Raw genomic sequence first — 12,753 nt, 5'->3', positions numbered from 1 at the left:
TTTCCTCCAGTGCTAAAACCACCAAAACAGAAACAATAAAATTTCCTCTTATTATGCTTCTGTGACTGGAGAAAGGCCATGTAAACAAACTAATACTATGATTCATCTGTAAATGAAACTTCTAAGGTCTTACCGGGTAATACAGGTTCTGCCTGATAGCCTACGATTACCTCATGTAACAATGTACTCTATGCTGCCAAGGCCCAGTAACTCCCTTTTTCAAAAATCTTTATACAAGAACATAATCCAAAGAGCTTTCTCTCTTGTCACTCTTTATACACTCATTTTATGCAACAAGTACTTATTCAATGTCTATTATGGTACGTTATTCTAACCAATGGAGGTATAGTAATTAACAGAAAGAAGGCCCTATCATCATAAAACCTACATTTTAATTATAGAAGATGTGATAAATTACTTGCACATATATATCATATGGTAATAAAGTGATATAGAAAGAAATAAATTAAGGAAGAAAATAAGATTGAGCTGAGGAGGACTTCTGGTTAAGGAAGGCCTCTATACAACATTTAGAGAACATCTGAAGAGAATTCTAAGAGAAGAAATGTGCCAGGCAGGTATCTGATGGGAGAGAAAATTCTGAACAGTCCTTTGCATATGATCCCTTATATAACCTGGCTTTTTATGTTCAAAACCACTTTTATGAACAAAGAAGATATATTTGAATCAATGCTCTGTGAGAACTGCATTGTCAGAAGCATAAATATTAAAGGAAATAATGCACACTAAACAAAGAGATCCCTTAAGGTAAAGCAGGTTGGCCAGTAGTTCTCCAGTCCTCCAGCCATACAGGGCACCATTCCTGCCTCTGTGGTAACTGTCTTTTAACCAGTGCTTCAAAGTAATAGTTGGGATAGCAATTCTATTATCATAAATAACTTAGTTTGTATTATCCCCAATAATGACCCAGGACTGCAAGCCTTTAAAATACCCACAGAACCGAACTTTAATTCAATTCCTGTTAAGAGTTTTGTATGCTTTTCTGAACATACATGTTGTACCCTACTATTAAAAACTAAACTGTGGGGCGCCTGGGTGGCTCAGGTGGTTAAGTGACTGCCTTCGGCTCAGGTCATGATCCCGGAGTCCTGGGATCGAGTCCCGCATCAGGCTCCCGGCTCTCGGAGAGCCTGCTTCTCCCTCTGACCCTATCCCCTCTCATGCTGTTTCTCTCTCTCTCTCTCTCAAATAAATAAATAAATAAAATCTTAAAAAAAAAAAAAAAACTAAACTGTGGCCAATTTTTTTTTTTTTTAAACCAAAGTACTCTATTCTCCAAATAATCTGCACAAACAAGTACTTTAACCTACTCTCAACCCAAAAGAATCACTTTTGAAACATTTCAGGTTTCTAACACAATAAACAATTTAAAAAATATATGCTTTGGGGGCACCTGGGTGGTGCAGTCAGTTAGGCCACTGATTTCAGCTCAAGTCACGATCTCAGGGTCTTGAGATCGAGCCCCGTGTCTGGCTCCATGCTGGGCGTGGAGCCTGCTTAAGTAAGATTCTCGCTCTCAAAAAAAAAAAAAAAAAAATATATATATATATATGTATACACACAGACACATATATGTACATACACATATGCTTTGTCAATTTAAGTAAAAACGTATCTTTGTTTGTTCATTCATACTACATAACATTCCAGAAAGGATTTAGGGCAGAAGTATAAAGGAAAACAAACAAAATAGTGAATTCACCACATTACCAAAAGGTTTTTTCTCCTAATATTTTTACTGACTTTAAAAAAAAGTATTTTGTGTATTTTATAATATAGTATATTTACATTATAGCAAATTTGCATTTCCTTTTCTAGTACACTTTCAGGAAGAAATTTATTCTAGCTTAAACATCTGATTACCTACAATGTACAAAAGAAAAGGACTTTAGGGGCACCTGGGTGGCTCAGTCAGTTGACCTTCTGCCTTCAGCTCAGGTCCTGATCCCAGGGTCTCAGCACTGAGCCCCACATCGGGCTCCCTGCTCAGCCTGCTTCTCCCTCTCCTTCTGCCCCTCTCCCCCTACTCATGTTTTCACTTGCTTCACCCTCTCCAATAAATAAAAATTAAAAAAAGAAAAATGACTTCACAGCAGGTAAAACTTTGTTTCCATTTCTTTATTTTTTCTTTGTTACATTCTGAACACATGCAGGGCAGACAAAAGCATATTAAAACCAATTTCAGGGCGCCTGGGTGGCTCAGTTGGTTGAGCGGCTGCCTTTGGCTCAGGTCATGATCCTAGAGTCCCTGGATCGAGTCCCGCATCCAGCTCCCTGCTTGGCGAGGAGCCTGCTTCTCCCTCTAACCCTCCCCCCTCTCGTATACTCTCTCTCTCTTTCTCACTCTCTCAAATAAATAAATCTTAAAAACAAAACAAAACAAAACAATTTCAAGGTTACTGTCCAAATTCAGTTGCAAACTAGATCACATAGAAATTTAAGTCAAAAGACCTTCCATGTACATATGGAAATTTACTTGACAATTCCTAATCTTAATTTCATCTGCAACTAAATCCAACCTAAGTATCATTAACTGTAAAGAGCACTTTTTTCCAAATGCAATAAATCAAATGAAATAATTTACCTACAATGTGTAGGTACCCACAATACATCTAGCCACCTACAATTATTACAACACCTTTACCTAACTCCTTCTCCCTACAACCTCCCCAACCCCACCAAAGAGATTAAACACTAGGCAGGTATGGTATAAATGCCCTGAGCTAACAAAAAAACTGATTCTTGAATCTAAAACGAAGCTGTTAACCTTAATCTCAGTCTGTTTCCTTAATAAAAATGTCCCCACCTTCGGAAGTTTTAAGAATAAAGAAGGATCCACAAGGGGCACTGTCCAAAACGGCAACTGCATACCACCACAAGTGGCTATTTGAATTTACACTTAATTTAAAAATTGAGTTCAATTGCACTAGCTATACTTCAGGTGTACAACAGTCACACGTGACTAACAACTATCATATTGGACAGAGCAGATACAGGGCATTTCCCTCATCGCAGAAAGTTCTACTGTGCAGTATAAATGGTAAGTTTTCAGTAAGTCACAAAGAGTATCACCATGCTATACTAACTTCTCTTACCACTTTTCTAGGAAAGAGAAATTCTGTCCTCTAGACTTTTAACAACATAAATCATTAGGCAAAAGTCCAAAACTAGAGTAATGGTGTAAAATATTTTAAGCACTCCCAACAGCTCACACTACCACCTGAGAAGCAGGGCGGAGCAGCGGCGGTCACCGCCCTGGCACTACTTAACTGCAGCGCAGGAGGGGCTCTCCAACTTGTCCAAGTGGGCTAAAATCTAAAAAGGTGTGAACTTCGTTCCACTCCAGCAACTCATTTTTCCTACCTTAACCTAGATCCTAAAAAAGTGGTGTAAAGATCTGGTAATGTCCTCAAACTCTTTCGATAAACAAATAGCATCAAGAGTAGGCAAAGGCACAATTTTCTAATGACCCAGTTTTCCAAACTGTTAAAATAGTGTATAATTACAACAAAAATCCCGCAAAAAAACCCACTTTTGGTAAACACACATAACTCTTCTTTAAACTAAACTCCTACATAATATATGTTACATTAAATTCATCCCCTGCCCCTTCTCTAGACAAATTATAGACAAGAAACATTCTGTAGACATTTTGACCAACTTAAAACAGTTCTTTAATCAGAAAACAGTTAAGTAATATATGAAAAAAGGGCCCAATATGCAACAAAACTGAATTTTATTACTTTTTTAAAGATTTTATTTATTTATTTGAGAGAGACACAGCGAGAGAGGGAACACAAGCAGGGGGGAGTGGGAGAGGGAGAAGCAGGCTCCCTGCCAAGCAAGGAGCCTGATGCGGGGCTCGATCCCAGGACCCTGGGATCATGACCTGAGCTGAAGGGCAGATGCTTAACTGACTGAGCCACCCAGGCAACCCCAAACCTGAATTTTAGGTATCAACTAAACTAGAACAACCCAGGCAAATCCACTACAGAAACTTTCTGGGTTTCCTCTGAAAAATAAAGGCAAAAACATATTTCATTACTTTGAAAATTGAGGTTTCAAATATTTTAAAAATACAAACTAACTTCATTTCCTAAAGGAATTTACTACAAACAAGTATGGTACAACTACCAAAGTAGCAGCTCAAAAAGTGAATACTCCTGGAATGATTTAACAGTACCAACCCAGCAACACTTGGTTACAGGCATTAAAGTATGCCCAACTTTTCGTTGGGGGGCTTAAAATCAAGACAGCTAACATACCATAAAAACTGAGGAAGCAGAAGGAATTTTTAAAAAGCAAATACTAACTATATTTTTGGTTAGCACAGTTTTCTTCATTCCTAAAGTAATAGGACAACAAGAACATTCTATCCCCTTCTCTTTAGTAATTTTCACATTTTTTCTGCATATACCCTATCACAATAAACCCTTTAGCACTTCAATTTTAGCAATGAACGTAAAGGTTCTGCCCCACTATCACAACCAGGAAAAAAAAATGTGTAAAATGATTAATCAAAAAACGTTACTCTATGAATGGTTAAACTGTGGTACATCCCTATCACAGAATTCTACTCAACAATAAAAAGGAACAAACTAGTATTGATACCCAACAACTTGGATGAATCTCAAGGAAATTATATTGCATTAAAACAAGACAATCCTAAAAGTTATATGCTGTATGATTCTTTTCAGTAAACATTCATGGAATGACAAAATTATAGAAATAGAAAACAGAACAGTAGTGGCTGCCAGAGTTTGGGGGTAGAAGAGATGGAAAGCAGGTGGGAGGGTGTGGTTGTAAAAGGCAACAGAAGGATCCTTGTGCTGATGGAACCATTCTGCCTACTGACTGTAGTGGGGGTTATGTAATTACAATTGCGATAACACTGCACAGAACTAAATACACACACAAATTAGTGCAAGTAAACTGGAGAAATATGAATAAGATTGATAAAGGGTATCAATGTTATGATACTGAACTACAGTTTTGCAAGGTGTTAGCCCTGGGAAACTGGGTAAAGGGTACAAGGGATCTCTGTATTATTCCTTAAAACTACATGGGAATCTACAGTTATCTCAAAATAAAAAGTTTGATTTTTTAAAAACTGCGACCCTAACAATTGGGATAATTTCAATATGAACTGGATATTCCACAGTATTAGGGAATGACTGTTAACAGTATTATAGCTATACAGGACAATATCCTTATTCTCAGGAAATGCTTGCTGGTGCATTTATGGATGAAATATTATGTCTGCAACTTCCTCTTCTGTGTATGGGAAAAGAGAGAAAGCAAATCTGGCAAAATGTTAATATACTAAATTAAGGTAAAGGGTTTATGAGTGCTCCTTGTACTCTTCTATCAACTTTTCTACTTGAATTTTTTTCAAAAAAAGTTAAGGAGTAAGATTTAAGACACATTTTTGTCCTAAAACTATGTTTCAGTTGAACTTACACACCAGTTAATCTTTCAAAAGATTTAAAAGTAGGAGTGCCTGGGTGGCTCAGTCAGTTGGGCGCCTGCCTTCAGCTCAGGTCATGATCCTGGGGTCCTGGGATCCAGCCCCGCCCCCAGGTCCTTGCTCAGCGGGAACCTGCTTCTCCCTCTCCCTCTGCTTCCCACTCCCCCGATTGTGCGCGCGCTCGCCCTCTCTTTTTCTGTGCCAGATAAGTAAATAAAATCTTTTAAAATAAGTAAATAAAAGATTTAAAAGCAAATAAATCGTTCTATTTTTTTAAAAAACCACGTGATAGTCCTATCTATACTCGTTATTCTTTTTTTTTTTAAGATTTTATTTATTTATTTGCGAGAGAGAATGAGAGACAGAGAGCACGAGAGGGAGGAGGGTCAGAGAGAGAAGCAGACTCCCTGCCGAGCAGGGAGCCCGATGCGGGACTCGATCCCGGGACTCCAGGATCATGACCTGTGCCGAAGGCAGTCGCTTAACCGACTGAGCCACCCAGGCGCCCTATACTCGTTATTCTTAAAACAAAACGGCAATAAGGATTTCAAAGGTAAAGAGTCACGTGGTATTGGATGTGACTTTCCGATAAGTTTTTCAACATAAATTGACTAAATCTGTAAGGTATATGGATATTTTTGTAAAATCAACGTTAGTTCAACATGGATTACTCTTTCCTATTTCTAGAAGACTGGATCCCCAAAATTGTTCTACTTTTCAAATAAGTGAAGCAAATTAAAATTGTAAGGGAAAACAGCTAACACTTTCATGCACACACTCCAAATTTTAAAAGTTTTAAGTTTGGCAAACAGTTAATTCTTTCATAAAGAAATGTTTGGATGAAGAGGCAACCCACACACTAAATACCAAAACAAAAATGTGCCATGATGTATTAATTATAGCGCCAGGGCCACAAGATATATTTTACAACGTCAACTGTCCCTCCAAACATCACTGTATTTTATAGTATTTAAAAAAAAAAAAAGCAAACTGCACACGTTTGAAATGTAGGAAATAAGTGAGTTTGAGCTAGCGTCTATGAGATCCATCTCAAAAGTTCTTAAGTTGTCTTTGCTGCTACATTTTTGCATCAGAGATAATACGCTTCAGTCTCTGAGAAAATCCGTGTCTAGAACGTCTTAACCAGAAACTCTGTAACTTTTCACTTCCAACCGGACCGCCCCCTCGCAGTGGGCCCCACCTCCCGAGTAGGGTATGGGGTGGGGCTGTTTCCCGCTCGGAAACTAAGAAATAAATGTCTTTTTCCCTACTCCATCCAGAAACGAGGGAAAAAGAGAGGCCGAGAATCTGCAGACTCGAGTATGAAACTAACTACAAGTAGGTAGTCGTTTAGTAAGCTTCCTTTCCTCTTCTGAACCCCTTCCTTCCCTCCTTCCAAGTCATTCAGTGACCCCGGGCCGGGCGGGGACAGGTGAATATCAAGAGAGGAAGAGGGAGGGACGGACGAAGGAGGGAGAGCCGCGCTTGGGCAATGAATGAGCTGTGCCGCATCCGCACCACCTGTTCCTTCCAAGGGTGCCACCCCGACCTGCCGGCAGCGTTACCGCACCACCCCGGCCGCGACTCCTGCCCGTGTTGCAAGCTTCCCTGCTAAAAGGCCGGGCCTGTCCTCTCCACTCGGGGCGGATGAAAACCCGCAGTCTAGAAGCTAGGAAAACGGGGCCTACTCCGGAACCACGGCCTCCGAAGCGTGGAGACAGGAGGAGGAAGCCCGTGGCCCGGGGCGCGCGGGGTGATGTGGGAACCATAGGGAGGGGACGAAGGGGTGCATTCGGCTTGACTAGGAGTATGAAGGCGGGGTTCCTGGCGGAGGTGGCCCGGTGCCCGCCGGGCCGAGGTTAGGGGTGACAGGCCCGTGTACCGGCTAAATCCTCCCCACTGCTTGCCCAGAGTCTCACACTTACCAAGATCCGCTTGAAGAGAGCGTTCTCCTTGGGCGGGAGGCTCACGGCCGGCATCGTTCCGGCTCCTCCCGCTGCTCCCGCCACCGCCCGGCTCGGTCAGTCTGTTTGTCCGACCGCCGCCGCCGCCGCCGCCGTCCCCTGGCTGCTTCAGCCTTGATTGCCCCGATCCACCGCCGCCACCAAGCCTCGAGTGTCACCGCGTCGCCCAACCCCGACACCCCCTTCCCCTCGTTGTCTTTTTTCCTTTCTCACTTAACGCTGCCGCCGCCTCCCCCCCCACGGGTCTCCGTCGGCGGTTCACGTGGTAACTGAACAGACCGACAGAGGCAGCCAAAATGGCGGACGCGGAGGGCTTTCCCACCCGGGTCACACCTCCTAGCACGCAGGCGCGATGACCTCCTTTCCCCACCTCCTCTGTCCTAGAGCTTGCTGGGAAACCAGGAGGCCCGCGGGTGGGCGGAGGCCGCGAGGGTCGCGGCAGGCCCCGCCCATCCCTCGGTCGCAGCGCGTCTTGGAGGCCCCCGGGGAGAGCTAGGGGAGAGTCGCTAAGTGCGGTTCCGGCTGTCGCAAACGCAGAAATAGCCTTTCAGCTGTTTGCTGCCAAAGTGGCCTTTCATTCATTGCGTAGATTCTCCCAGCCTGTATGATCATACTTAGAGCCTGAAGTGCTGAAGTGCAGGTGTTCAAGAAGTTCTGCGTTTGATCGTGAAGTGCCTAATTAAGCAGCAGAGGCGGAAGGGAAATGAAGGCTTCACCCCAGGCGGGGCTTGTAAACCAATACGGAAAGGAGAGGCTTAATGGAGTCTGAAAACCGTGGAAGAGTTTGACCAGTTAAATGGGCTGGCTGGAGTATCGGTGATTTAGTTTATTACTTAAGGTGAGCCTGGAAAGAGCCAGATCCTAAGTGCCGTATTTGCACTGCCAAAGAAGCATCTGAAAGTTAAAATGTGTTTTATTTCATTGTTGAGTCCATACAATGAAGGGTTCACGACTGTTTGAGTCATCTTGGAGTAGAGTTCAGGGACATTGACTGCCCTGGAGCTGGGTAAAAGCTAGTGCTTAATATTGTATTGTGAGTGTTGAACTCCCCATCGCCAGAAATCCTCAAATGTTAAACACCGGAGTATCAGGCAGGGATACTAGAGAACTGCTGCAGTAGGCAATATCAAACTAGATGCCGAAGAGGACCTTTTCCATTTATGTGTATATGTATAAGTAATTTCATGAACAACTGACAGTAAAGGGGCGCCTGGCTGGCTCAGTCCGTAGAGCATGTGACTCTTGATATCAGAGTGGTGAGTTTGAGACCCAATTTAGGCATGGAGCCTACTTAAAAAAAATTTTTTTTAATTGACAGTAAAACTATTTTAAAGCTGGCATTCCATTGATGAGCTCCAATTTTTCCCTTGTGTGAGCCATTTTTACGCTTGATTATTTTTGACGATCTCTCTCCAGATGCTAAATTCCATCCGTAGCATTCTTTGCATCATGAATCTTTGCATTATATGTGCATTAACTTTGCTCTTTTAAATGTATTTACCCAGATATTTTACTGTTACAGCTTGCACTTCTTTAATCCTCCCTAGAAGGTGTAAGGTGAGTGAGATATTTCCCATTGTAAAAATCTGGGACTAATGCTCGGGTTTTCTAGTTGCTATCTCAAATGTCCTCTTCTTTTGCCTGGATCATAAATTAGGTTTGGTGAATCAGATCCTGCAATTCCTTCAAATTCTGTTATCTTTGTTCAAAAGTTTCATTGAAAAAAGTATCTACAGGAAACCTGTATCTACAGATGTTTGAGTTTTGGAATACGGCCAGTTTTTTAACCTTAACTTTAAAAAAAAAAAAAAAACTAAGAACAAACATAGAATTCATAAAAACAGTTGTCATTCAATGATAACCTTTGAACTTCACTGCCCCCAAGAGGTCTTTCTTTCAACCATCTCAGCTATTAAGAAGTAGAAAAATTATCTAACTTACAGTGATAATTTTAGCTTCACTACCAACTTTGGTTTCCAAATCTCTGGCTTCATATCCAGAAGTTCCTACACTAGTATTATTTGCTAAGGTTTTCTAAATTTCTCCTTTGAATAATATACTATTTTCCTCTTGAGGGAAGAAAATTTCTGATGTTTGAAACAAACAGTAGTCCCCACCAAAGGCTGAGTACCTGAATAGATGAGACAACAATATAGTTCGGCAAATGTTACCTTCTTTTTGGCTGATAACAAATTTTTAAGACTCAGTGAATACTAGGGCGCCTGGATGGCTCAGATGGTTGGGCGTCTGCCTTCGGCTCAGGTCATGGTCCCAGGGTCCTGGGATCGAGTCCCGCATCGGGCTCCCTGCTCAGCGGGGAGCCTGCTTCTCCCTCTGCCTCTCTCTGTCTCTTATGAATAAATAAAAAATCTTAAAAAAAAAAAAAAGACTCAGTGAATACTAGTTTGAATTGACATTTATCTGAGTCATTTCCTAGTTAAAATGCACCAATAGATAACAGTTGGACCATACAGTCCATGATTTGATAGCCCGAACTCAATAATAAAATACCTGCTCTCACAGATCACCACTGTTTGACTAACAGATCCTATTTAACCTGTATGCTGTCATTGACAGCTATGCAGGAAATTAACATATCCAAGGCTGGATGATGACAGATGATGAGGATGGTGGTGATGATGATGATGATGGTTATTTCATTCATCGTACCCTAAGTATTTGCATATCACTATTGCCAAAGTGCCTCTTCACAAGAAAAATTAACCATAAATAAATATATAAATAAATGACCTCCAAACTTTAACTCTACAAAAGGGATATGTAGAGTGAAAATTCTCCATCTCCATATATGTAAGATGTTCTCTATCAACACTTTTATGCCTTAATCATCAAGTATTTAAATTTTATAGAAATACAACATAAGGGGTGCCTCAGTGGCTCAGTCGTTAAGCATCTGCCTTCGGCACGGGTCGTGATCCCAGGGTCCTGGGATCGAGCCCCACATCAGGCTCCCTGCTCCGCGGGAAGCCTGCTTCTCCCTCTCCCGCTCCCCCTGCTCGTGTTCCCTCTCTCACTGTGTCTTTCTGTGTCAAATAAATAAAATCTTAAAAAAAAAAATACAACATAAAACAAGTCTATATATTTGTCACCCAGATTTAACAAATGTTAACATTTTGTGATTGCTTCTGATTGTTTTTTAAATAAAAATTTGCATATACTTGAGGCGCCGGGGTGGCTCAGTCGGTCAAGCCTCTCCCTTTGGCTTGGGTCATGATCTCAGGGTCCTGGGATCAAGCCCAACATGAGGCCTGCATCGGCTCCCTGCTCAGCAGGGAGTCTGCTTCTCCCTCTCCCTCTACCCCTCCCCACTGCTCATTCTCTCTGTCTCTCTTTCTCTCCCTCAAATAAATAAATAAAATCTTTTTTAAAAATTTGCAGATATGGGGCGCCTGGGTGGCTCAGTCGGTGAAGCGTCTGCCTTCAGCTCAGGTCATGATCTTGAAGTCCTGGGATCAAGCCCCACATTGGGCTCCCCACTCAGCTGGGAGTCTGCTTCTCCATCTGCCTCTCCCCCTGCTCATCCTCTGCCTCTCCCTCTCAAATAAATAAAATCTTTTAAAAAATAAATAAAAAAATTTAAAAATTTTGCCAGTATATCAGGAACTGCATCCCTCTTCAGATCCTGAATTTGATGTATGATATTTTCATGCATCATAAATCAATAAACATCTATGTAGTGATCTTATATTTTATACTGTTTTCAACTTTTGCTCTTCTTTAACCCTCCCTAGGAATGAGAAGTGTGAGTTGAGTAAGATGTTGCCTAGTGGAAAAGTCTGGGACTAGAACTGTGGTTTTCTAGCTGCTAACTCAAATCCTCTCTCCTTTTGCCTGGGTCATAAAGAAAGTTTTAGCATTCAAATTCTGGAAATGGTTTAATGAATGTCATGTCACAACTTCTACCAAAATATCATAGCTACTAGCTCCTGGCTGGAATTGCTTCAACAAGATGGAGTTTCACCTACAGCTGCCTACTCTAAGTGTAGGGTTCCATCAACTCTAACATGCTGAGAGGAATGTGCTTATATTTCATCACTTTCCTAAAATATACACTAGTAAAAGGATACAGGGACCAAAAGAACAAACCAACCTTTTTCCAACAGCAGTACTGAAATTAGTAATTTGCTAACTGGCTCTGTATGCTCTGACTAAATATGGCTTCTGTTTCATCTTGTTGGATACTAGCAAAAGCTGTGTCAGGACAAGCTTCCAAAGAATGATGTAGAAAGAATATTCAACTGTCAGGTTGCTGAGTGGACAAGAAGTTGAGAACCAACAACTGACTCAGCATATTAGTTGGGTGGTTTGCTTACTTGAGCATGAGTCTAGGAGGCTCAAACTAGGTTACAAATTATAATGTGACTCACAGTTTAGCAATCCAGGTAGCCATAAGTTGCATGTAAAAATGAACCAGAAAGTATAGTACATTATTTTACTCTTTGGTCAATAATTTTTGGTTAAATTTTTTCCCCAGTAATATTGCTAAAAAATATATAAAAGTGGACACTTAGTAGAGCATGCTACTCTTGATCATGGAGTGGTGAGTTCAAGACCCACGTTGGACATAAAGCTTAAAAAAAAATTTTTTTTAAGAAAAAGAAAATATAGAGGGAGAAAAGATTTGCTAACATTCATTGTGCTTTTAAAATGATCTTAAATGGCATTAAGTTTAAAGGATTAAATTATTAAAATTCATTATTTCTTTTACTTATATAGATGTTTACATGGTCTTTAGACATCAGATTGAATTGAGAATTGAATGCACAAAATCTGGCTCAATTATGAAAGATAAAACCTATTGTCAGTACAACGTCTTTGGTAGACCGGCAAAAACGAGTTGTTTGCAACTACCAGACTCTTCGTAAGCTTCACAAGGACCATATAGGATAGGTTTTATGTTATAGCTATAAAACTGAGGTGTAGAGAGATTAAGTAATTTGCCTAAAAATCAAAAGCTAAAAAATGATCTACAGGAATGGCGTTTTAAACTTGACTCTTTGAACCCTGTTCTACAGCTCATGGCCTCAGGGGATTGTCCAAGTCTGTTAGGTGGGCTAATGAGGATCACTAGATCTGGGGTCAGAAGACCTCAGTCTGAATCTTACCTTCCCCAGCTGTGGGATCCTGAGCCTGAGCTGGTCAGGGCACTTCCAAAACACGAAGATTCTCTTTTCCTCACAGCGTTGTGAAGCTCTACTAAGATAGTGCGTGTGAACAGACTTTGGGAGTTGTGGGAAGTCTCTTCAAATATATGGTATGTCACCTTGGATGAGTAAGTTG

At 41.1% G+C, this 12,753-nt stretch overlaps 1 protein-coding gene and 1 long non-coding RNA gene across 5 annotated transcripts in view; one reads left to right on the top strand and one right to left on the bottom strand.

Annotated features, from left to right (window-relative positions):
- NAA15 (N-alpha-acetyltransferase 15, NatA auxiliary subunit) overlaps positions 1–7,615 on the bottom strand; it is an 81,464-nt gene extending 73,849 nt beyond the window's left edge. For all 4 annotated transcript variants that reach the window (XR_008506534.2, XR_010409558.1, XM_045880421.3 and 1 more), the window contains exon 1: positions 7,414–7,615. Coding sequence is in view for 2 of the 4 variants with exons in the window: in XM_045880421.3 (XP_045736377.1) it covers positions 7,414–7,467 (54 nt within the window). In the remaining 2 variants the exon portion in view is untranslated. The remainder of the gene's footprint in view (positions 1–7,413) is intronic.
- A 190-nt stretch (positions 7,616–7,805) lies between these two features.
- LOC123848232 (uncharacterized) lies at positions 7,806–11,230 on the top strand. Its single transcript, XR_006791721.3, has 3 exons — positions 7,806–8,290; positions 8,975–9,009; positions 10,852–11,230. It is a non-coding gene; the product is annotated as an uncharacterized LOC123848232 (long non-coding RNA).
- Positions 11,231–12,753: the final 1,523 nt, after the last annotated feature.

The sequence above is a fragment of the Mirounga angustirostris genome, unplaced genomic scaffold (assembly GCF_029215605.1).
Source record: "Mirounga angustirostris isolate CCGP_5_RB_7025 unplaced genomic scaffold, mMirAng1.0.hap1 SCAF_2, whole genome shotgun sequence".
Taxonomy (NCBI): Eukaryota; Metazoa; Chordata; class Mammalia; order Carnivora; family Phocidae; genus Mirounga; species Mirounga angustirostris.
Note: the sequence above shows the minus strand (reverse complement) of the source record. Positions and strands in the feature narration are given on the sequence as shown.